The sequence below is a fragment of the Microtus pennsylvanicus genome, chromosome 1, assembly GCF_037038515.1.
Source record: "Microtus pennsylvanicus isolate mMicPen1 chromosome 1, mMicPen1.hap1, whole genome shotgun sequence".
Lineage (NCBI taxonomy): Eukaryota > Metazoa > Chordata > Mammalia > Rodentia > Cricetidae > Microtus > Microtus pennsylvanicus.
The window spans coordinates 193,281,514-193,306,856 of record NC_134579.1 but is presented as its reverse complement, the minus strand read 5'-3'; the positions used below and the strand labels follow the sequence as shown (position 1 = coordinate 193,306,856).

Sequence of the window (25,343 nt, the reverse complement as noted above, 5' to 3'; positions counted from 1 at the left end):
GGATCAAAATTTTTCTCATTGTCACATTTTTTTCTCATTTTCTGTTTTTATCTTGAGTACTTCTACACGCTGCTGTGAAGAGATGTTAGAAGGTCCCATTTACCTCAACAAAGTGAGGTGTGTAGCCAACGGTATCATGTATGGGGTCTTGAGAGTTACTCCCTTCCTGAGGGCCTTGCCAAGAGGAGCTCAGTTCTTCCTGACCAAAAAGCATGCTTCCTGCTAAAACAACTTCTTTGCTCTCTTTCAAGCGTCTATTAAAAATACTTTTAAATGACTTCCCTAAAGTTCCTTCCATTCATGCTGCAGAAGAGGGGGAGGAAAGCCTGTAGGAGTCAGAGGGGTCAAGGGCACCACAGAAAACCCACAGAACCAACTAACCTGGGCTCATAGGAGCTCCCAGAGACTGAATTGACAACCAGGGAGCCTGCAGGAGAATGACCCAGGCACCCTGTATATATGCTACAGTTGTGCAGCCTGGTCTTTTTGCAGGACTCTTAACAGTGGGGACAGGGCCTGCCTCTGACTCTGTTGCCTGCTTTAGCGACCTTTTCCTCCTACTGGGTTGCCTTGTCCAGCCTTAACAGAAGAGGTTCGTAGTTTCGCCACCACTTGATATACCATGACTCATTGATATCTATGGGTTGGTCGGAGCTTCTCTGAAGAGAAATGGAGGACTGGAAGGAGAGGAGAGAGAGGAAACTGTGGTAAGAATTTTAAAACAATAAACAAGCAAGCAAATAAATAAATGCACACACATAAAGTTCCTTCCAGTCACTGATGTTAGAAACACCCTTCTAACATTAATTAAATGACTCTCGCACGTGAGCACTGCTCCAGGGGTTCACGTGCCTGGTCTCCACCACACAGCCTTGAGGTCTCCTGCAATCTCACCGCTTCCTCCTGGACCAGTTATACCTTGAGTATTCCATTATCATGACAATAGCAAGCGTTGAGCCTTATATGGTGATAGTGACACTCCTGAAGGAAGTCAGCTACTTAATATGAGGAGAGAAGAAATGTCTCAGTTAGGATTGCCCCAGAAAATGTACCTGGTGTAGAAGCTGTGTACGGAAACAGACTCTAGATAGATACTGCCTTTGGGGACAGCAGAACTTGGAAACAGTCATAGGGAATGAAAACAAACCTATAAAGGAGAATGGAGGAGTGCCAGCGTAAGGGACGGGTGGGAAACAACTTTGTTCTCTTTACCCTACTAGGTACTTTGGCTGGTCTATGACTAAGTTGGCAAAACAGATTAATGGGGGAAAAACACAAAAATCTGAGACTCCAAGTGACCGTGTAAATGAGGTTTATCTGCCTGCACTACAGAAAGGAACATGGGGCTTTGGGTATTGGGGAGGCAAGCTACAGAAGTGAGGGGAGAAAATGGAAGTGGAACTAAAGTTGCCCGGCTATGTTGAGAGAAGTCTTGGGTGATGAACACTTCCTGCTTCAGACATTTTTAGTGAGGAGCAATTTTTTATAGATATAAATTCCACTTACAAAGGGCAACCTTTTAGAGCTATACTTAATATCTTCAGATTTAAAAAAATAGTCAGAAATAAGAACTATCAGAATGTTGTGTGTGTGTGTGTATGTGTGTGTGTGTGTGTCCACACATGCACACATGCATGCATGTGTGTGTCACAGATCAGACTGAGCTCAAACTCACTATGCAGCTAAGGGTGGCTTCGAACTGATTCTCTTGCTTCCGCCTCCTGGCTGCTGTGGTTACAGGGGTGTAATGGCAAGCGTTCTTTAAAGGAGGAATATCTTGAAGCAGACTGCCTTGGACTCCTGTGGTCATCATGTTTTCGGGTGCTGTGTCCTCAGTCTTCATGCAGGGATGGGATGCATTTTCCAGCTCATTATTAGACCCTGGAGTGGTCGGTCCCTCTCCTTTTCAGTGTTTGCACAGGCCAGTTCTAGTCTTGGGGAAACCTCCTGCAGAGCCTGAGATAGCAGTCCAGGAGTACCAGGATCAAGGTTGATTACCAAGAAAGGGCTTGAAGAAAAGGTGGCCTGAAGCAAGGTGAAGAAGGAACAAAAGTCTGAGGCAGGCAATCAGATCCTAAAGTCGGTCATATTAGTCTGGTGTCTACTAAACCTGATAGCTCTTGTTTACCTGGATACAGGGGTTGTGAAAGCTACAGAAATAAGAAAGCTTTCTAATTTGGAAATGAACTAGGTCTTCAAAATTATTTTTTTTTTGGAGATGGGAAAATTAAGGCATAGATCAGGAAACAATTCTTCTTCCAAGGTCACAAATCTATTCTATGTAATTGCGTCAATTTTGAACTCCACTTTGTAGAGAACTGTTATCTAAATGTATTTGTTTATTTGTTTGTTTGTGTAGATAGGGTATCGTTAGACAGTGCTACCCTTAAACTGACTTTATATCAAGGGTATCTTTGAACTTGAGATCTTCCAGCCTTCACCTCCCAAGATCTGGAATTATGTGGTTCTGAGGTTTGAGTCCAGGACTGAGTGTGTGTAGGCAAATCCTGTACCAATTAAGCTACTTTCCCAGTCCAAGGATATCTTATAAACACACATCCTAGGAGCATATCTTATGATTCTAGGGCTTACAGAAGAATCAGGCAGGATTTGAATTTCATCCATTTCAGGAAGTGTTTTCTTAGTTCTAGAAAGCAATGTGGACATTTAGCTCATTGGGATGACTGTTTGAGTGGAATCTGTTATGAGATGATGCAATCCATTCTTACCTTTACTTTGCTTTTCTTTACCTTGACACAAAGGCCCTCGAAAGCACAATTTATGTTCATGCATCTGTTTCTGTTGTAAACTTAAGAAACAGTGGTCTAGATAGCAATGTGTTTTAAACAGGTGTGCTGGGAGCAGAGGCATCTGGGAGGGACACACAAGGGCCATGTGGATGGGACAAGTTAATCTGGCCTGCCCCCAGATAAGAAGAAGTATAAGGTTTTATAACATTTGTCCCATATGGCTGCTATGATACTTTAGTGAATTAATATTTGTTAGTCCTATAAAATAGTTCTTGATACATATTAAGTTATATTAGCTGAGTTAATAAAGATCTTTATACTCGGCCTGTTTGGAAGGAATATTTTTATCATCAAAGCACTTTTCTCATTCAAATCTGTCTCAACTTCTCACTGTTGGCTGAAAAACGCATTGCTGGGGATGTTCCCTTGTATACATATTTATCTTAGCTTACTTGCATGTCCTTGTTCAGTTATACATATGATACCAATATCCACAAAACTTCTCATTTCATTATTAACTAGCATACGCCCATTTCCCTACCGGGTATATATTTAGCACTTTCAATTGTAGTGACTACCTGAATGGAGTTGTATTCTGGGAGGTCTTTTAAAAATATTTCAGGCTCATTTGGATAAGAAAAAAAAACGATCCCTTCAGATAACTTTTACTTAATCTAATTATGAAATTGCTACATGTATACCACTTTTCTCACAAGTTTGTAGATTTGGAAATCTTAGGTTTGTTTTTGTTTTTTTGAAAAATGCAGTTCGTCAGCAACAGTGTGCAGGGAAAACGGCTCAAAATTGGTAATCGGATATTCCACAAACCCACAAACAGTTTGTTTGCAAAAGTTATTATTTGTCAATGGATGGATTCATGCATTCTTCGTGAGGATGAGAATTCAGCCACATTTCCTTTAGAATGTTCAAACGCTGCTGTGCCTCTCTCTCTCCTGACAATTGCCATCGGGATCAACAAGACTCAACAGTGGCCTCAGCCAGAGTCATTCAGAAACTCAGAAACTCACAGGTTGCCCTTGGCTTCCTTTAAAAAAAAATCTTGGCAAGGTAGAGTCTGTAGGGTAATTCTATGATTCTATTTTTTATTTTTGGTTTTTCAATCGAAATTTTCACCATCCCTCCCGTTTGCGTGGGCGCCACCGGCTCAGCAATCTTAACAGCCGGCAGCCTGGTTTCAAGGAAATTCAGGAACATAATGCAGGCCTCATGTCGAGGGGCCTGGCCTGCTGGGCTCAAGCTGCTGAAAGCAGCCGCTGGGTGAATTTCCCAGCCTTTGGAGACCGTCTGGGCGCTGAGTTTGTTCAAGTGCACAAGGCTATTTTGCAAGGGAGAACTCCAGCTGGGTGGGTTTGCTCTCCTCCCAGGAGTTCAGAAACCGGTGAGAGGGCCCCTCCGCGTCTTCTCTTGAGCTCTAGTCCCCTTCTTTTGCCTTGAGCCGACACAATTGTTTCTTCAGCGGCTCCCTCTGCTAGGGAGCGCTCCCTCTCGCAGCTCTCACACTGGGACATTTTTCCACATTTCCAGGATTATAGGCACTTTCACTCAGATCTATGTGTGCTGCCTCCACACACAAAGAAGCCCTCGGGGACAGGATCAGTAGGATTAGAAGAGGTTCACATATGTCCAGTTCAAGCAATTGGTATTCAAAGCTTTACACGTTCAAATGCCACCAAGAGAGAGAAAAGGAATGGGCTCTCGCTTTGCATTTTAGCACCTTCAAGAGAGGAACAGCTCTTTTTACTGGTGTTTAAAGCAGAGGGGATAAACAGATTCCTCCTCTGACTTAATCCAGTGCAACATACCGTGGCTTCTAATCTGCGGGACTAAAGAAGCGGGCTCCCAGGCCCTGAAATCACCAACTTCTGCCTTTTTGGGTATCTGCTGCTGTGCCAGAGAAAACACAACACGGCACAGGTTTCTAGCAAGTTCCATTTCTGCTTGTGATTCGTTATTTTATCTGTAGGCCTCCACCTCCCCTGCAAAATAGATATAACTCGATTTTTACTGGTGCAGCCCAGCAATGACATGGACTTGACAGCACTTACTTAGAAGTAAGAGGAGAAATTTGCAGACTGATGGGCAATGATCAGGGCAGGAACACGGAGCGGAAGGACCCGCAGCAGCCTGAAAACAGCTGTTGAAATAGTAAAACAGCATCTTACACTGGCTGCAGAAGCAGCAGTCCCCCATTCCCTGTCAATTCTGTCTTCAAGTTCTGGAACAATCCATTCTCTTCTCCCTCAACTCCCAGTCCTGTGAAAGCCCCATCTCCCTTATGAGGAGCGAGGGTGTCTAAAACAAGGCCCATGCGCTTAGTTTTTTGTTGTTGTTCCATCGACCTCTACTTCCCCATGCCCGTCTGCTCAAGATTACAGCATGCTATTTATTTCGTTTCATCATAGGACAGTTTAATCTTTCCCAAGCGCTGGAGCTTTTAAAAAATCCCAAGGTGTCGTTTTCTGACAAACAGTATCGCTAGCAGTCAAACCCTTTTTCTTATGGATCAATCTCTGCTTTAAAATGATTTTTTTTATAAGTGATAAAAACAAAAGATATAAACTAGATGCTTCTGATCCTTGGGCCCAGCCCCCACTGCATTGTTAACTAGATGTTAGCCTTAAAGAAATTACTTGTTTTCCTTATACATAAAATTAAATTGATGAAAAACTTGCGGGTTTGTGCCTGTAAATTCAGCATTCAGAAAACTGAAGCAGAATGCTTGCTACAAGTTCATGACTGGCTCAGTGACAGAATGAGATCTTATCTAAAAAATAATCAATTAATTAAATGAATAAATGGATAGATAAATAAAAGTTTTTAAACTATTGAACTAGAGTAGTAAGGGAGTAGCCTCTGTTCTTCTCAGGCTGGTGCAGCTTACAGACTGCATTCAATACCCCTTCAAAGGTATTCTCTGGGACTGGAGAGCTGACTCGCTGGGTTAAAGCACTTATTGCTATTTTGAAGGACCAGAGTTCAGTTCCCAGCACCCAGGCCAGGCAGCTCCAGCTTCCTCTTCTGATTTCCCTGGGTACTGCCCTCATGCAGACTGCCACACACATGATTAAGACAACAGATATTTTAAAAAGTATTTTCAAGCTTAATTATTCTACCTTCCTCTCCATAATGGTTTTGGGTAGAAAACAGCTTTCTATTCCATCCATAGGATAGTTCCATCTTCATGAGATTGGGGGAATCCTCATGCAAACAGATCTGCTGCGTGTCTGGGTCATTAATTGTTCAAAGAGTTTCTTTTTCCCCATTGGCAGCCAATAGAGTTTTTAGTAGGATAGACTAAAGGAATGGAAATTCTGGGAATAACAGTATTAAAACGTCTTATGAATATCTGTAACTCATATGGGGAGTGTCAGTCCAATGTTAAAAGTATGAATCTAAGCAAGCCTCAATCTTGCACAGCCAACTTAGTGGGCATTTATCAATATTTGTCATGCGACATTAATATAAATAACTGTTTCTAATTAGACATTTAACTCTCATGCAGAGAGAGTAAGTGCCCACTGGTAGTTTGGATGAATGTCTAGACAGGTAAATTTCTATTTACTTACAAGTCTCTCCTCCAAAAATGGGACGAACAAGATGTCTAATCATGTGGACATCACCACCATCCTCTCGCCCTGCCACGGGGTAAGAATGAAGCCATGAATCTTGTGAAGCAGGTCCTTGGAACCAAAACCTTTTCAGTTGGCAAGTCATCTCTGTGAGTGTTAACAGTCTGGTAAGCTGCAATAAGGGTCCAGTTAGCTGCAGATCCACCCCACAGTGGGTTAGTTACAGAGGGTCCTCTCAAAAGGGAGCATAGGGCAGTGGTGACAGTTCTGGACCAGCCCGAGGATGCACATCCACTGAGGGCCTTGTTACTGCTGTCGCAGTGGTAGAAAACGACACAACAGGAGACAAAACTCACAGCACACAGACCCCTTTAGTGAAATATTTTATCATTGGTCTCAACTATCAAAAGCATGTTCAGCGGTAAGTCTCCTTGAAAGTCTCCTTACAATTTAGAGTGTGCAGGGTGTAGAATGTAGTGCCTTTCACACACGCCTACTAGACAAACACACTGCCACTGAGCCACATCCCTCATCTTTATCTTCATGTTATATACACTATTTCCAATTGATTCTTTGTAGAGATTCTTATCATTTTCCTCCCACTTTGGGTTTCAAGTGTGTTCATAAGCTTTTTTTTTTTTTAAATGAAAGCTTTAACATCCTTGTCAGATAATCTAACATCTGTGTCATCTTGCTGCTGACATCTGTTGATTGTGTTTTCTTGTTCAATTCCAGATTTTGGGGGGGGGGGTTCTTGAGATGAGGAGTCACTTTTATGTCTTACAGTAATTTGGGGTTTTGTTGTGAGACTAAAGTCTGCTGAATTAGCAGGTCTCTGAACATTTCTAGTGTGGTACCAGATTCTTTACACCCAAATGGAGGTACAAATCCAGGGCACCACTTTCTGTATTTAGATATTGATGACAAATATTCAGAATCAAATGGGAGAGAGAATACAGGCTTTGGAGCCAGACGTCATTCATTGAAATTGCTCAGTCACTTACAGTTCATCATAGGATGCACTCTGAGCTTGCCAAGCTCAGTGTGCTAATCTCTGAAATAGAGAACAGAAACACATTCTGGTACACACCTGGGCAGGCCATTTCCAGGATTAGAAACATGACATGTGAAGAGCCTAGCACATTAAGTATGTATTCAACAAATACAGTGCCTCCAGTTATAAAGACTCAGTGCATTGCAAAGGAGCGTGCTACAGTGTCACAGTCCAGTCAACTTCTAGCTTGGTCTTTCCTCCTAAGCAACCTTTCTTTCTCTCTCTTTCTTTCATTTTCTTTCTTTCTTTCTTTTATTTTATTTTATTTATTTATTTATTTTTTGCTTTTCAAGGTAAGATTTCTCTGTATCTTTGGACCCTGTTCTAGAACTAGCTCTTGTAGACCAGACTGGACTCGAACTCACAGAGATCCGCCTGCCTTGGCCTCCTGAGTGCTGGGATTAAAGGTATGTACCACCACTGCCCCACTTGCAACCTTGCTTTCCAAACACTATTTTATATGTGCTAACAATATACTTATTTTCAAGGAGTCAGGTGCAGCATCCTATACATCTAGGGGTCTTCAGATTGACCTGTTCTTGCCTCTGCTGCTTTGTTGAAGTTCTCTACTCACTACACACACTCAAATGGCTAAGGGGGGGGGGGAAGCCATTGCTTAGAATTTGCCACAATGAAGATCTTCATCAACAGTGTTTCATGTATTTTTTTATGAGCCTTAGGGTTTTACTTGTGAGAAACCCTTCATTGTTTCTGTTTTTTAGTTTTTTGTTTTGTTTTGTTTGTTTGTTTGTTTTTCTGGTTTCTGTTTTGTTTTGTTTGAGATAAGATTTTCAACAGCTCTGGAGCCAGTCCTGGAACTCATTCTGTAAACCAGGCTGATCTTGGACTGACAGAGATTCACCTGCCTCTGCCTCCCTAGTGCTGGAATTAAAGGTGTGTGCCAACACCGTCCAGTGTGTTTCTGTTATTTTTAATTGTTACAAAATGCAGATAACATAGACTGTGCTGCCATAAGTGTGCAGTTCCAGGCAGCCCAGGTCCAGAGCATTCGTGACTTGCAGAATTGAAGCCTCATCCCCAGTAGACAGACCCTCACTTCTCTCTCCACTGAACTCCTGACAGCCAGCATTCCCCATTCTATCGCTGGGAATCTATACCTCCAGGTATATCATGAGAACAATTTTTCTTCTCTCATGATTGATATTTCTTATATTGGACAATGTCTTCAAGCTCCATGTGTATGGCAACATACATATTAATTGCCTTCCTTGTAAAGGTTGCTGTGTCTACATTGTCTCTAGCTCGTCTATTTCCTGCCATGAGACTCAAGTTTCTTCTTTTAACCAATGTGAAAAATGAGCCAGGCCATGAATGTATAAAGACATACTTTTGCTTTCTCTAACTATACTCAGAAGTGAGATTTCAGCAGTATTTTGAAGTGCACATATCTTATTTTGTCACAAAGAGCATCTGGAAGTTCGTTTTATAGATCTACATCCTGTGTGTATTACGTTGATGTTAATTTCCCATTACCATAACAAAACATCTGAGACAACCTGAGGAGGAGGGGCTTGCTTCAGTCCATGGTTTCAGAGGTTTCAGTTCATCATCCCTTGGCCTTCTTGCTTTGGCCCTAAGGCGACATAGCACATACTAATAGTAGCTAAGCATTTTTGCACAAGTCAGGCAGAGGCTAGAGTTTTAATATCTGCTTAAGAGCTTAATCTGCTCCCATCCAGTGACTAGGCTGCCTCCACCATCTTCATGTCCACCTCACTAAGTGACTAGGCTACCTACCTTATGTTCATGCCCACCTCCACTAAGTGATTAGGCTACCTGCCTTACCTTCATGCCCATCCCATACCCAGTGACTAGGCTCCATTACTTTCACGTCTGCCATTCAAAAGCCAAGAACATGAGGGTCCTATATTCAAAGTATTAGAATGGTCAGCTGAGAGTAATCATGTTCTTGTGTAAGGATGAGCATGGGTGTATGTTGTATGTGTGCCTTGTGCATGCACATGGATACACGGGTAGAGATAGCTACATGAGCATATGTAGCGGCCAGAAGAAAACACTGGATGTCCTGCTCTATCACCCTCAACCTCCACTACTCTCACTTGAACTGGAGCCTCTCACTGAACTTACAACTGGGCTAATCGCCAGCAAGCTTCAGTGAGATCCTTCAAGGAGCCTCTGCCTGCCCCACAGTGCTGTGCTGGAGGGACAGCCACACGGCCACACTCACCCACAAGCGAACAACAAATACTTTTACCCACTAGACAATCTCCCTTTTGTCCTTCCGTGTGTGTATGTGTGTGTTCTATTGTATTGTCTATGTGTGATTGTGTATCTATTAGGGTGGGTATTGTGACCATCAGATTCTTAAGCCAACTTGTATTGGAGCCCCAAATACTAGGCATACAGAATTTTTTTTGAATTTTGAAGTTGTTGTTTTTGTTTGTTTGTTTACATGTATGAGTGTTTTGTCTGCGATCAAGTATTGCTGTGTCATGATGCCTGCAGAGGTCAGAAAGAAGGTACGGGATCCTTTGGAGCTGGAATTACAGATGTTGGTGAGCTTCCGTGGACACTGGGAGTGGAACCTTTCAGAGAACAATCAGTGCTTTTAGCCACTAAGCTAGCACTTCAGCCTGTCACCCAGATTTTACAAAATAGAAAGGCTTCTGTCCTGAAGACAGTGTTATTTCAGTAATCTAGCACATTACACTGTATCAATCAAAATCACTCATGCAAGCCCTGAGGGACTCAACATAAGCCCACGAAACTTGCTCACTAGGTTTCTGTTAGGAGACAGACAATGAAAACTAGAGATAAGAAAGAAGGCTATGAATATCAATTGGCATATAGTTACTGATAGATCTGTTTGAAAGTATGCGTATTTTCTGTTATTTGTCTTGTTTTGTTTTCTCTTTGGTTAGGGCCACAAATACAGAGAATTACCTTAATTGCTTTTGTTCTTGAAGACAGGATCTCATGTACTCTTACGTATGTAGTCAAGGGTGGCCTTGAACTTGCTATATGACAAGGGGAAGTCTTGAATTCATGATCTTCCTGCCTCTACTTCGCACACACTGGATCACAGGTGTGCCACTAGGCCTAGCTTCAAAGAATAAATTTTAAAAGTTTCTATTTTCTTTTCTATTGCATGTCATTCCTGAGCCACACTCTAAAGTGCTCTCCCTGAGGGATTCTTCAACATCCCTATTCTCCTCCCAAATTTAGCTCAGGCAGTTTGGCCGGCTCAGCGCATTGCAGGTTGCATGCACAGTGAATGAGAATGCCAGAGTCGACATTTAAACAATATTGGCAAGCTCACTGTGCCTTTGGAAAACAGACACAAATTGATTTTATATTAAAATAAAAGCCAACATTACAAACTCTATGTGAAGTTAATGTGTATTTGGGGAATGCTTTCACATAGACATTGCCATAAAGGTGCTAGGAGGAGGACTGAATTTATGTATTATGAACTAAGACTATCTACACAGTATTTTCTAATTATTCCTCTTTTTCTTCTTCCTTATAACGTGTTATTATCTAAAAGCCTCCTAGAATTTATTGCATTTGCCATAAAGGAGGGGATTATTTTAAAGCGCCTAATTAAAATACTTCTGCAGCTATAAATGGTCAAATATTCTGCTGTTTCTTATCATCAACGGTTACAAAATAACAAAAGCTACTGGAAAAAAAACTGAGGACCTGGAAACTCACCAGTTCTCCTTCATCAATCATTAATGTGACATCATAGTATGAAATGATAATAATTTCCATTATCCTTTTTATGTTATAAAATTAACATATCCCGAAGTATAAAAGGTTACTAAATAATTTCACATGTTAAGTAGGACCTGAATATCTAGAGATTTGGGATGATTTGTAGCCATTCTACTTTCTCTCTGGAATCATCACCCAATTTCACAAAATAAAAATTAAAAACAGCATGAAGCCTGAATTACATAGCTAAGAACTTCAATTCTGTTATATATTCTAATACAGCATAAATTTAAAAATGAAAGTCCAGCTAATATTGCAATTAATAATTTTAATTTATGTATATTTGATTCTGAATGCTGGCATTATGCAAGCAAAACCATCTATAGATAGAAAATACTCAATGAGCTCATGAGAAAGGGACATAAATTATATTTTTATTTATGAAAAAATGATAAAATAGGATGTGTCAGGTCTGAGCACGAACCTTGAAATTTTGAATTTTGAAAATTGTCATCTTAACTTTTCAAGATTCAATGAAAAAATCATAAATTATAATTTTCTTAAAATATTCACAAATCTCTATTTTGTAAGAGTTAAACCAACGCAAAAACACACCAAACCACTGTGGTTACCAATGTGTGTCAGAGCCTCCTCTTGTCTTTATAAGCAAGCATCTGAGAAATAATTCCAAAGTCAGGGGCTTCAAACATTCAAGCAAAATTTGAAATGTATTTTATCTTATGTAAATATGTGTGGGAATCATAGATTTTTAAAAATATGAGTGGCTGTCATAAGGCTAATGCAATATATTGTGATAAATCTAAACACATTTTATTCTCTTTTTATATTCCATGATTTTTCTTTCTTGTTCCTCCAGTTGTTTGAGATATTTCATTTTTCTGTTTGGATTTTTTTTTTGAGACGGAGTCTTTTTATATAGCTTCGAATAGCCTGTAATTTATGATGCAGACCAGGCTGGCATCAAACTTGTGGCAATCCTCCTGCCTCTGCCTCTGAAGTGCTGAGTTTACAGGTGTGTGCCAGGACACCCAGATGTCGTGATTTTTATTTGTGATTTATAGCTTTTGTGCATAGGTATAAATATCAGCAAACACAAATGAAAAATACACATACTGCATAAGATACAACCTCTAATACAAAACTAAATTTCTTAAACACTCAGCAAAGAATTTCAAAGCATATGTTCAATTCAACTATCTAATCAAATATACCAAGAGAATAATTAATTAATCTTCAAACCCAAAAAGCAGAAGTCAGTCTTCTGTGCTATTTTTGTCAAGGTATCAGAATTTACATAGCAACTTTAACCATCGATTCGCAAAAGAAGTGCATTAACAACAATAAGATACTATTAGAATCTCATCTGCTACTGATTCTTAAAATATTAGTATTAATAGAGCTGCAAATCCAAAGTGTCAGGGCGCATGCCAAGAATGTGTGTAGATATGCAAATTTTAATAGAGCTCATCAATTTACATGATTGATCATCAGTAGTGTTTAAATCAACCTAAACTTTCCGATCATGAAGAAACAATATTTTCCATGTTTGTGCTTTACACGAGGGCAGAACTCGGTTGAGGTAGTGACCGGTGACCAGATGTCAACCAGAAAGAAAAAAAGGAAAGGAAAAAGAAAAAAGCCCGTGTGCTCACTAGTTGAACAAAACCCTATAAACAAAACTCGCAAGTTTCTAGCTCCTTTGACTTCAGATGTCTTTAAACAACTTGGTTCACTCTAAAAGTTCTAGCCAGGCCTGCTGCTTCTGCATCATTAAAATCAAACTTCAAGTCGTAGCTGTGTATTAACAACACATCAATACGCTGACATCATGAGCGTCCTATCGTTTTGCCCTATTTGGAGAGTTTACCTTCCGATTCCACACTCAACATCTCAAAGGGCAATTAGTTACTATTGCATCACAAAAGTTAGCTCTTTCAGCGGCTGCTATTACCCCAAAGTAAAAATCGGATTTTAATCCAGATGAACCATGATCCGAAATCAGCAAGCTTTCAGAACTTCGTGTAAAATGTGCAAAAATTCAGGAAGTCGATCAGTTCCAGTCAGTGTGTCCAGAAGCATCCACGCGGACCTAGAAACTTGGCTGGGATTGCTGGGATTTGATGCAAGTATCTCTGCACAGAGATGCCGGGGCTCTGGTTTTGGTATTCCATCTCCTTGGATACTGTGGCGGCTAGAAGAGATCACGCCTTCTGAAGTGTGGTTTATGTTGATGGTTTTAATGTGTTAAACTTTATAATTAATTGATCTTGTAGTCCCGGTAACACCCCCATTTCACCCCCAGGCACTATAGTGAGGTTACTACTTCTCTCTGCTGAAGAAAACACTCCCTGAGAAGTCCTTTCGTGCTTTTTGTTAATTTTTAGATTGTTCCCGGTTTCTGGAGAAGGGCACATTAGAAATATTTAGGTCTCCCGTTTCATTCGTTTTGTTTTGGAAAGGTCTCTTGCCTTTCGATCTCACCCGAAATTTCTGGTGGTTAAGTTTGCCGTTTGGTGAGAAATAGCTCCTGGACTAGAGTGTCTGATCGACCTGCCCCTTGTCAGCTGTGGCCTCGTTTGCAACAGGACTCTGGCAGGGGGTGAGGGCAGGGGTGAGGGTTCGCTTACTCAGGCAAAATCTCAGCCGCCTCGGGCTAAGACGACAGATGCTGGAGACGAACTCAGTTGCTAGAGCTAACGAGCGGCGGGCATCAGGCACCAGGAGACACGCGCTGGGTATCTGGTAAGGAACAGTCCTTGGCAATCCTGGGAACCAGGGGGAGGCATTGGGCAGAGCCGAACAACCCCTGGAGCTCTCGGTCCCTAGGGACTCGGAGCCACACAGCCCGAAGCTGCCGAGCTGATGCTGTGCACACTAACTACCCAGGAACCTCTGGGAAACTCTTAACAGACAGTCCCCGGGCCAGTCCACTGCTTTCAGAAGTAGGAAGGCTCAGCAAGTCACAGTCCTACCCAAAGGCATCACGGGCTAGAGTATCGCCAGGATCCCTAAGCCTTGGGAGGCACCTGTTGCAAGAGGCACACACCGGTTCCAGGAACTTCAGCCCTTAACTGCCGCTAGGGCGACCAGGGTAAGCCCTAGAGAGCCCGTCCCCACTGGATTACCACTGCTTCTATCCAGCTAACTCGCTCTTCTTGTTTACTCTAGCCCTCTGAATCCGCCCGGACCAGGGCCAAGGTCATTGCGCAGATCCCCAGTTTTCTCTGAGTGAGGGTGCAGTAGCTTTAGCCCAACAGTGTTTCCCTTTTCCTTTAGGCACAGACCGAGTGGACGATGTATGGATGGCAACACTGAAATGTGTATGTTGTTGGTTCAGAGTGTCGGAACTGGCTCCCGTATTAAGGACATCTGCTCCGCGCAGAGCTTGAGCGGCGAATGCCCGTGAACTCTCAAGATCTAAAAGCAATCCAGGTCTGAGACCATTCGCAAGCAGAGCCTCCGCTTTTTGGACCCAAGCGAGTATCGGTCCATTTTATGGTGAGCGAAGTGGTGGCATCTTTAGTCAGGCATTCTCTTCTATCTGGTAACCCCTCAGAAAGAAGGAAAAGGGGAGAGTAGCCAACCTGGGAGTGCCTAAAAGCCTGAGCTCACTGTAAGTGTTTCACTTAGTCCAGTGTTCCACTGTACCTTCACTTAGGAAAAGCCAAGGCATTGCATCTGGCATTAAGCTCCAAGCAAAACACCTGAGATTCCCATCCTCACTGCCAGGTTCAGTACAGGCACCTTGAGGTTACTGGAGCTAAATATCCTGGGCCCCAGAGCGTGTGTGTGTGTGTGTGTGTGTGTGTGTGTGTGTGTGTGTGTGTGTGTGGTGTGTGTGTGTGTGTGTGTCTGTGGTGTGTGTGTGTGTGTGTCGGCAATGTCCACAGCGGCCCTTTGCAACTCCCACCCCCAAGTGTCCACTCCTGCATGGTCCCTGTTTTTGGTTCGGATTCCCGGAATCAGATATGGAAAGTTATTGATTTCTCCCCTGTTTTATTCCTCGACCTTCTTGACTAACATAGGGACACTAAGGAACTTTAGTTTTCATTGTCTACTGATACAATTAGAACCTTTAAAAAGTTAATGCGCGTTAGACATCTGCCTATTTTTTATTCTTTCATCCAACACTCTTGTAATCTAGCTAGATTTTGCTTCTCCGAAACGGAAAAAGCAGCGTAGTGTTTTCAGTTGAGGCAAGACAACAGGACACAGGACATGAATACTCAAAGTTAGGATAGAAGTTCCTGGGATAGCAGAAACAGACAGGGTGTACTCGGGCTTGGAAATCGCTTTTCTTCCAGGAATACTCTCTGACCCCTCTCTGCCCCTTGATCTGCAGCTGAGAAGCAAGTCTTCCAACTGTCCTGTGCTACTTCCTGGGCTAGGGTCTGCTACCTGGAACCACGTTGTGGGGCAATCACTTCACTCTTAAACCGCAGGTAGAGTGGACCAGTCGGAAGACTTAGAGTTTCCTTTCTCTGAGCCATTAGAAATGCTTGGGACATTTATTTTTCTATCCAACATGAAAACTCTTAGGTTCTTTGTTTTAAGGAACTTTTCTTCCATGGAAATGTAAGCAACGGAAGACTCTTGGGTCCATTCTTCCGGGGAATTAGAGCCCTGTCCTTGATGAGGAACTGTTGACCATTTTATTTCTTTTACAAGGGAAAATCAGGCCAATGTGAAAAAACATTCCCTCCACGGTCAGTCCAGTCTGCATCCCGCTGACAGGGAGCTGCAGTGATTCTCACCTCACCAAAGACGGTGTGTGTCAGTAAGCACAACCTCCCAGCACCAGCTAACTGGCGGTACCCCCTGATGACTTCCTGATTTGCATTGGTAGTAAATGAAGCCTCTTTTCTGGTTTTCCCAGTGTCTCCAAGGCAAGCCACGTCAGCCCGTCAGCCGAGGTTCCAGTGTTTAAGTGAGTCTCACTTTCTACACACACTGCCTTAACCTAGCTTTTATTCATGGCATTTCTAAGCTGGGAGCAAGGAGTGCCCAGCTGCTTCTAGAAGCCACCACTGCCCAAGACTCCTTTCTTTCTAGAGATTTCTGTATTCCTGCCTTTCTCACTACAGAGTAATTCTTAACGGACAAAAACAGCAAAGAAGAATGGGGGGGTCTGCACCCATTTATGCTCTCACTCACATCGAACGCAGCAAATTACCGGCCTCTTCTTTATCCTCAGAAGCCACCACTTTGTACCAAGTGCTCATACAAGAAGATCTCCAGGTCCTGTGGTTACACAGACACACAGAAACAGACACACAATACACATACAGTCTCTCTCTCTCTCCCTCAGTTCCTCTCTCTCTCTCTCTCTCTCTCTCTCTCTCTCTCTCAAACACACACACACACACACACACACACACACACACACACACACACACGTTCAAGATCACTTTTTATTTGACCCTCAAATACCGCTCCGCTCACCCCCAGTGAGGTAGGCTATTACGGGGCAGCTCCAGGTGACCTAGCGCTGAGAGCTCTGGATGTTCTCCGCATTCGCCTTGCAGCCAAAGACCCCCTCATCCCACCCAACACACACACAGAGGAATTTGAGGCAAAGATGGCCGGCTGCCCCAACTGTGTGCAAGCAGCAGGATCCAGGAATCTTGGCCCTTAAGGTCTGTATTGAGATTTTGAGAAGTGTTCCAATACCTAACTCTCTCCCTGTTTTCTTCACTCCCTTTCCTTTCTAGGTTTTCTTCCTCGATAGATTTTCATGCCGCTGTTCCTCTTCCCTTCGTTCTATAGCTAAGAAGTTAAAGAAATGTACAAAGCAGAACTTATTCCAATTATTTTCTTTTTAAAGTAAAAGGAAACACAGAAAGTGAGGGGCTTCTTTCTCCCAGTAGTATCACAGGCAAAACCTGTAGTCAAATAGGCACCTGTCTTTGAAATCACACCAGAAAGGTCAAATAAACAAAAACAACTGACTGTTGGTGTTTAGGGGGAACGCACAAATGAAGCAAAAACTAACAATTTGAAACCTCCGGGCTGTTTTGGCTCCTCTGACCCTCACAATTTTTATTGAGACCTGTTTTTGTTCTTATTTCCCTAAATTAGGGAACAACTCAAATCCTCTCTTCAAATTAAAAACAAAACAAAACCAACCTGGGCCAATCATCCGGCTAACTTCTATTCCTGTCCTTCATTTTAAATGTAAAATTTGGTTAGAAAAAAATGGAGCAAAGGGAGTGGGATGGAAGAAAGTTAAAAAAACAAAAACAAAAACAAGAAGTCCTGAGTGGCTGCGGTGAGTGTGTCACTCAAAGGGTTTTGTGCCTTGGGGCTCCTTGCGGTTCCAAGCAGAGGTGTCCCAGGGCGGCCCCACAATGAATATGAATAGGAATTCTTGCTAAATGGGACAGCAAAGCGCACCGCCCTGAATGATGGCACGTCATCTTAACCAGCCCAGGATAGATAGGAGGGCTCCTTTTGTCTCTTTTCTCCGCTGCAGCTCTATAAAAGCCACTCTTCTACTGCAAGAGGTTACTTCAGGCACACACCGACGAGCTGTGCAGGAAACAGCCAAACCGGAGAGGGAGATAGCGAGAAGAGCGGGGAGGGGGAGAGGCGGAGCAAGGCAGTGCCCCGACTGTTCTTCTTTCATCTTATAACTGAGAAGTGGGTTGCTGGATCTTCCAATTTTTTTTTAATTCAAGGTTACCTTTAATTTCCCGCCTAAAGCTTCCTCAACCATAAGGCCGCATCTCCTGTAATAAAATGAATTCTGATTCGAGCTCTGTCTCCAGCAGAGCGTCATCTCCAGACATGGATGAGATGTACCTAAGAGACCATCACCATCGCCACCATCACCACCACCAGGAGAGCCGTCTCAACTCGGTCTCATCCACACAGGGCGATATGGTGCAGAAGATGCCTGGGGAAAGCCTCTCGCGAGCGGGCGCCAAGGCCGCAGGAGAAAGCAGCAAGTACAAAATCAAGAAGCAACTGTCAGAGCAGGATCTTCAGCAGTTGCGGCTGAAGATCAACGGACGCGAGCGCAAGAGGATGCACGACCTAAATCTCGCCATGGATGGTCTGCGCGAGGTCATGCCCTATGCGCACGGGCCCTCGGTGCGCAAGCTCTCTAAGATCGCCACTCTGCTACTAGCCAGAAACTACATCCTCATGCTCACCAGCTCCCTGGAGGAGATGAAGAGGTTGGTTGGCGAGATCTACGGGGGTCATCACTCGGCCTTTCACTGCGGGACTGTGGGGCACTCGGCCGGCCACCCAGCGCACGCAGCAAACGCCGTGCACCCGGTGCACCCCATCCTGGGCGGCGCGCTCTCGTCCAGCAACGCCACGTCCCCGCTGTCCGCCGCCTCCCTGCCAGCCATTGGCACCATCCGACCTCCCCACTCGCTGCTCAAGGCGCCCTCCACACCGCCAGCGCTGCAGCTGGGCAGTGGCTTCCAGCACTGGGCGGGGCTGCCCTGCCCCTGTACCATCTGCCAGATGCCGCCGCCGCCGCACCTGTCCGCCCTCTCCACCGCCAACATGGCCCGGCTGTCCGCCGAGTCCAAGGACTTACTCAAGTGAGCTGCGGGCCTGTCCCGGCCTGAAGGAGAAAGGGGGAGCTGAGGCAGGGGTCGCGGTGCAGGACCAGAAGGGAAGGGGGAGACTGCTCGGCCTGCGGGAGGGTGGGTGCCGGGCGCCGGGGCCTCACCAGGAGCCCCAGAGATCCAGATCCTACTTGACCCACCCCAGCGGGGCGTATCAAAACCAAACTGGGATTTCTAGGTGTTAGCGAATGGGGCCTGGAACCCGACGTCGTGTTTTGCATGCATGCTTCTTTTCCTCATGCAGCGCCAGTATTTCTCACTGCCATATGCTCCTGTCAAAACTGCGTTTGTTGTTTAAAAATGGGATTGGTGGAGTTAAAAACTTGGGAAGGAACTTGGAGTTGTCTTTCTTCATCCCTTTTGGGCAAAGCAAATGTAAATATTTCATCGAGATAGATGCAGTTACGATTGTCTCTGTCCTTAAAGTTTTTTTTCTAGAGGAGAGAGAGAGAGAGAGAGAGAGAGAGAGAGAGAGAGAGAGAGAGAGAGAGAGAGAGAGAGAGAGATTCAGAATTCCAATTTTAAATCCAGTTTTGATCCAGTTTTGAATCTCAGCTTCCGTTCAGGGCATGAACCTCCTATGTGGGCTTTCTTTTCCACGCAGTATAGGTCAAGAAAAAAATGCATGCACGCTTCTAAATGAATCTTGTCTAAACATGTTGTGCAGGCCATAGCGCCATTTTCCTTGTAACAAGGATTTATTAGTGGATTCTCCAAAGTACTCCATATATCTGTCTGTGGTTGTATGAAATGAAAAGGGGGCCAGAGTGCAAAGATTCCCTCTCGATGCATATGCGCTTCTTTCCCCGAGTCCAACTCTGTCCCGGCTCCGCAAATTTCATTACAACCTTAGGGCTGTTCCAAGGGACCAGAGGCTAGAAAACTGCCCCCTCTCTAGTAGCTCACCCCACCCCCTTGCCAAATTATTCTGCATGCGGGGTTGGCTCCGTCTGTTATCTCTCAGCTTTGAAAACTTTCTGTGTTTTGGGGAGGGCTGCCGTTTTTATTTTCCTGAACATCTGCTTGAAATATTTTGTTAGGGCTTCAAAGACAATACCTGTCTTTATTTTTTATATATTCTTGATAACTATGATATATTTATTAATAACCAGTGTTTCTGGATGAGATTTCAAATAAAAAAGAACCTTTAAACGCAGTTTTTGCCTTTGTCTAAATTTTAATCAATAGCAGTCGCCGGCTAAGAAGCATGTGGGTCCAGTAAAGTGTGTCTGGGTGTGGGCCAGGGATTTCGATGGCAGGTTTTTCTCTGGTCTTTTACAAGTAAAAAGGATGGATACATTTGGTGCTACTTATTGTAACTAAATGTCCTTCAAGTGAAGCATTGTATATGTAAGTACTCCTTCCCTATTTGAGCTCCTATTTGGGTGTCTCGGCAGCAATTAGATCCTCATAGACTCAAGAATTAAGATCAAAAATAGAATCTGGAAGCTCAAGGTGTCAGGACTTGAGATGTAGCACTGTGCCCTCGGAGACTGTTGTTGCAAACAGACAAGCACAAACCAGTAAGTTAAGTTCTTCTTGCTTCAAAATGACCTTGGTGGTCTTCCTATTCTCCATGTGACAATACAGTTTGTTCTAAAAGTTAACAAATAGAAGTCACCCAGCCTGCCTGCCAGGAAAAGAAAGGAAAGAACTCCCGCTGGTTTGTGAGAGAACTCAGGAAGAAGGCAAATGAATGCCCAGGCCTTGCATCCCAGTGATCCTTAGTAAAAATTCTTCCTTATTTTCTCCTTCTTAGAAGATGGCTGTCAGGGATTAGCCAACTGCACAGGGCACCTTCAGTTCAACATGGACTAACAAGGGTCATTTTTATCTATTCCATTTTGCTTTTGAGACATACTCAAAATTCGTTGTGAATAAAGAAGAGTAGTCCAGCGGGGAACCGGGGTTCTGTTGTTTTGTTGAAGGAAGACAAGAAACCAAGCCCTGATGACTGTGACTGCAGGGTGGGGCCCAGGGCCTCTGCTTTGGCCAGCCAAGCAAACCCAGAACTGCCCTTTGTATTAGAAGTAATACCACCTCCCAGGCAGCAAGGCCCTGGGTCTCTTTGCAGCATCCAGGTAGCAGAGTGAATTTAGAAAGCCCTTTCCCTGCCCAGGCTAGCTCTGCAAAGCTGGCCTAAAACCCTGCATCTCCGTGAGTCGGCCCTACCCTCTGCCGCCCACCTGCTCTCCTCTGTGGCTGCCTCCACCTACTACACAGGCCTTAGTTAGAGGGGAGTATAAGAGCAGAGTCCACCAGGGAGGCAGCTTTCTCCTTTGCTTATAGTCAGACAAATGGCAGAATAATCGTCTGTTTCCCAAGTGTGATTCATTCTCTGAGTGAGGAAAAAGCCTGTTGAGGATTTATTTGAAACCAACACAAGGCAGCCCTCTAGACTTTCCAGGAGTTTATTATTCAGAAAGGGGAGGGGAAAGACGGTTTCATCAATCAGGAGAGTGACTCACTACTGAGCCTCTAGCCTCTTTAGAGTCCTGTTTCCACAAGTTGGGTCCTGGGGAAACCGCACACTGGTCTCCCATCTGGCTCTGACTGGGCTTCTTGTCTCACTTAAGCATGCAGTAGGGAGAATAAAGCACACACACACACACACACACACACACACACACACACACACGTCTGTGTATCTGTGTCTGTGTGTGCTGGCTTTTGCTCTGACCTTCCCTAGTTGCCTTCAGTGATCCAGTTAATGGACTGTAAGGTCTCTTGGGACACCTGAGGCAAAAAGGAATATGAAGTTCAGGAATCTCTACCTACCTCTAGATGCTCACTGAAATAGAAACTAGATAACCCTCCCGACCATCATAGAGGAGATCTTACAAACTTTCCACGTAGTTTTCCTGGTCCTAAAAGCTTTCTTCAGCACTCCAGGGGACAGGGCTTGCTTAAAACAGGGCAGGGACAGAGAGAAAAGCCATTTGTAAGTCAGGTATCTGCATTTATTGAAAAGGGGGACGCCAAGGAACCGATTGGATAGAGTTGGGTGTGCATGGTGTCTGGCTCATTCCCTGGGTGTGAGTGTCCAGGCTGACCTTTGTTTGCAATTGTTTCCTGATAAATTCTGAAGTGACTCACACCACTACAATGAGGTGATGGTGAATGTCTCCTGCTCCTTCTTGCTCCGAGGGCTCTTTCAGTCAGGACTTCACAACTTCTTCAGAATTTCACAAGTTGAAAGTACTTTTCAAAAAAAATTCAGTCTAGAAACACAACTAAGATACTTCCACTCCTGATTCAAAGTTGCCTTGCACAAAAACAAAAACAAAAAAAGGAATAAAATCCACCTTAGCAACTCTTAGAGCCTCCCGCTGACTGTGAACTTCGGGAGAAAGCATCGTCACTGCCCCTCCCACCAGGAAAGAGAAAGTGAGGCTGACTTTAGGCTCCGGGCCTCCGCCAGAGCCCTCTCCTTTCCCCCTCAATTCACTGGCCAAGAACTCACTTCTGGCCTGTGCTGTGAAGGCCAAGGTTTCTCAGCTGAGCTCCAAGGAATGGAATCCCCATGTCTCCTCAAACTCCCCCTCCCCTGGGTCCAGCTGAGTGCTGTTGTCTCTCTGGTCCCCTCAGAACACAATGCAAAGTCTTCTCCACACGATTCTAGGAACGTTATAACTCAGACCCCAGGATAGTTCCCCCCCCCCCCTCTCGCCCCCCCCCCCGTGTCCTATGCGGAGACTTCGAGTGAACTCCTCTTCCCACCTGCCCCTGGGACATGGCCTCAACTTCCCCTAAAGTCTGGCTTTCAGGCTGAGCTGGAAGCTCTGAGGTCTTCCAGCTACTCTTGTCTCCTCACTCTGTTGCTAGTAGGTACCCTGAACTGACCTGGGAAGTTGAACAGGCTACTCTCCTTTACCGGAAGAACTCCCCATAGAAGTTTAGGCTCCCGTCTGGTGGGGGGGGGGTGGTCTCTCAGGGTACCAAAAGCCAGCCCTTGCCTCTCCTGTTCCTCTTGTCCTGCCTGAGCTCCAGTCTTAAGTCCACTGGATGGCTACCTCTCCCAGGAAAGGAAAATGTGAAGAGAAAGCATTTGGTCCAGGCACCCCAGTGGTCACAGACTTGGGATCCTGCTGGGCCTCCACTCAGTAGGTTTAGGAGGAAGGAGAGCAGCTGGGAGATGCTGAGCTGGGGAGAGGGAAAGAGCAGAAAGAGAGAAAGAAGGAGAGGAGGAGAGGGGTAAAAAGGGATAGAGCAGTGCACCCACAGAAGGCTCTTGGGAGTATCCTCGGAAGACCTCTGCTCAAGGAGGGCCGCTTGGTGGGGACTTCACCTCTCCTGTGAGCCTCTAGGAGTGCGTGGGGCCTGAGGTGGAGCTGCTTTGTCTTTGAGGGTGCGGTTTTTTTCCCCAGTGGGACCTTCTCCAGGACACTGCGGCCTTGGTAGTGCACGGGATGCCTGAGAGGGTGGGTTCTGGTGGCGCAGGCAGAATAGTGCTGGCTGACTACCCAACCGCGGATGTGCGGCCCTAGACTCTGGGAGCTTCTTCTGTTACAAGAGCAGAGACTCATATGCCCCCCTGGGTTTGCTGTTGGGGCTGGAACCCGTGGGAAGAGTCAGTCTGGATACCGCTAGTCCAGGCTCCCACACCCACCCCTGGTCCCACAAGCAGATGGTGCTCCAAAGCTAAGGTGCTCTGCAGAAGTGGGTACCTCCGGTGAGGACTACAGCTCCCCTTCAGAGAAAAACGCATCCCTGAAGCGTTTACGGAGCAACACACCCACAGGGGGCAAATCTACACTCCACCGAAAGAAGGGGATGGAAGCTCTTTTCTCAGACACCCAGGCCCCTGCTGACATTCAAAGGTTTGTAAACCTTGCTGAGAAGGTCCAGTTAGGACCTGCTCAGGTGATCCCTGGCCAGTTCGCTTTCTTTACTGGGAAATCTCACAGAACCAGCCCTCTATCTTAGTAGTGAATCCCGGCCACCGCTCCCGCCGTGGAGTCTCTTCATGCAAATCAACTGCGTCCAACCTGGGACCTTGTTCTGGTAATCAGATTTTGGTTCAAGATTTAATGTTCCCCGAAAATGGACCGTTAGGGCACCTGGATCTGCCAGGGTCATGACCTTGGTGAGGGCACAGGGGAGGGTGAGGAGATCTAAGCAGCGAAACCAGAACTTTGCTTTTGCTGTGGTGTCCTTGGCGTGGAGATAGAGTGGTCAGGTTACTCGCGTCCCAGGGAGACAGAAGCTAAGGATCGCCTTGGAGAAGGATCTGCGAGGCAGCTTTGGGGAGCTTCTCCCTAAACTTTTAGGCTTCTGTCCTGTCCTGACTTTAGTGAGAAGCCTGGTCTCCGTGCTAGTCTGAGACGTCAGCAACCAGAGCCTGAAAGCACCTGTCTTCCTGTCTTCTCCCTCCATCAGAAAAAAACCTGTAAATCTGACCCTGCCTTTGTGTGCATAGGGCAGAGTGTTAAAACCGCGCTTCTGCCAAATCCTAGATTCCAGAGAAATAGCGATCCGAGCTCGCACATTTTGTAGCGACTCCCACCCCCAAGTGTTCAACCCCTTGACATGTTTCTCCAGCAGTAAAGGAGAGGAAACACACCATTTTTGAACCCGCAAAGGGAGTCCGCAAAATCCCGAGACTCGTTTTTTTTTTTTTTGTGGTTCCCCTTAATTTTCCTCTGCTTCCGTTTTTTCAGGCGCTGTGAGGAGCGGCAGAGGGGGAAAAAAGGCAGAGAGAAAGATGGGAATAAGGCATTAGTTGCATAAAAACAAGCCCCGTCCTCGAGTCGTTGGAAGCCTTTGGAGGCACTGGTCACTTAGGGCAGATGGATAAAACCCACCCCAGGCAGCACAAAACCAGCTGCTTTTTCAGATGCAAGAAACTGCCTATCCCCTACTAGGCGGAGAGCACAGAAACGGATGCCTTGATGAATATGGAAATAAACTGATTAATATGGAAATAAACAGAAGTGATGGTGGCAGAACTTAGTTTCCTCACAGTAGTTAAGAGATTTATTAACCCATAGATAAACCTCAGTTTGGATCATCTCGAATTCATGTCTCTGTTAGTTACAACCAAATGAGCAAACCCTCTTTCCTTTAACTGATTTTTAAGTAAACAATTACATAAATAGAGGAGTAAGGAAATCTTTTAAAAACAGAGTTGGAGGCTTTATTTACTCCTGTCTCCGAGGCTCTGTGAGCTGCAGAGTCCTGTCTCTGGACTGGAGGATTGGCCAAGCTGTGTTGTACACGGAAAACAATCCCGTAATTTCCCTTCCAGAACAAAAGTTTCAAAGCAGTGACCTGTATGGCATGCCCTCTTCAATAAAGCAGAGACTTAATGTTCTGTTAATTACTCCATTCCTGCCAGGGCTGGGGGTGGGGGAAAGGAGCCTCCAAAGGAGCGAAGCTAACCCTCCATCCATTGAAGCCTGGGTCTATCCCCAAATGTACAGCTGGGGCTGCCTCTTTGAAAACCCAGACAAAACAAAATCCCAGATAAATAATCCTACCCAGAACGCAAAGATTCGGCTCTCTCTCAATTGTTAGGTCCTGGCTGGATCCTCGGAGAAGATGGGAGGGGGCCTCTTTGGTGCTTCTGGCTATCTTTAAAAAGCTTGGGGGTTTGGCCCCAAGAGTTTTGAAACCTCTTATTTGACTTTTCTGGGCTGAGCTGTCT

At 44.8% G+C, this 25,343-nt stretch overlaps 1 protein-coding gene across 1 annotated transcript; it reads left to right on the top strand.

Moving 5' to 3' along the window:
- Positions 1-17,852: 17,852 nt before the first annotated feature.
- Olig3 (oligodendrocyte transcription factor 3) lies at positions 17,853-18,674 on the top strand. The gene has a single exon (XM_075959285.1). It carries the CDS (start codon positions 17,853-17,855, stop codon positions 18,672-18,674), a length of 822 nt encoding a protein of 273 aa, XP_075815400.1.
- Positions 18,675-25,343: the final 6,669 nt, after the last annotated feature.

Coding starts and splice junctions, on each gene's coding strand:
- Olig3 (XM_075959285.1), top strand. CDS start 17,853: ATGAATTCTGATTCGAGCTCTGTCTCCAGCAGAGCGTCATCTCCAGAC.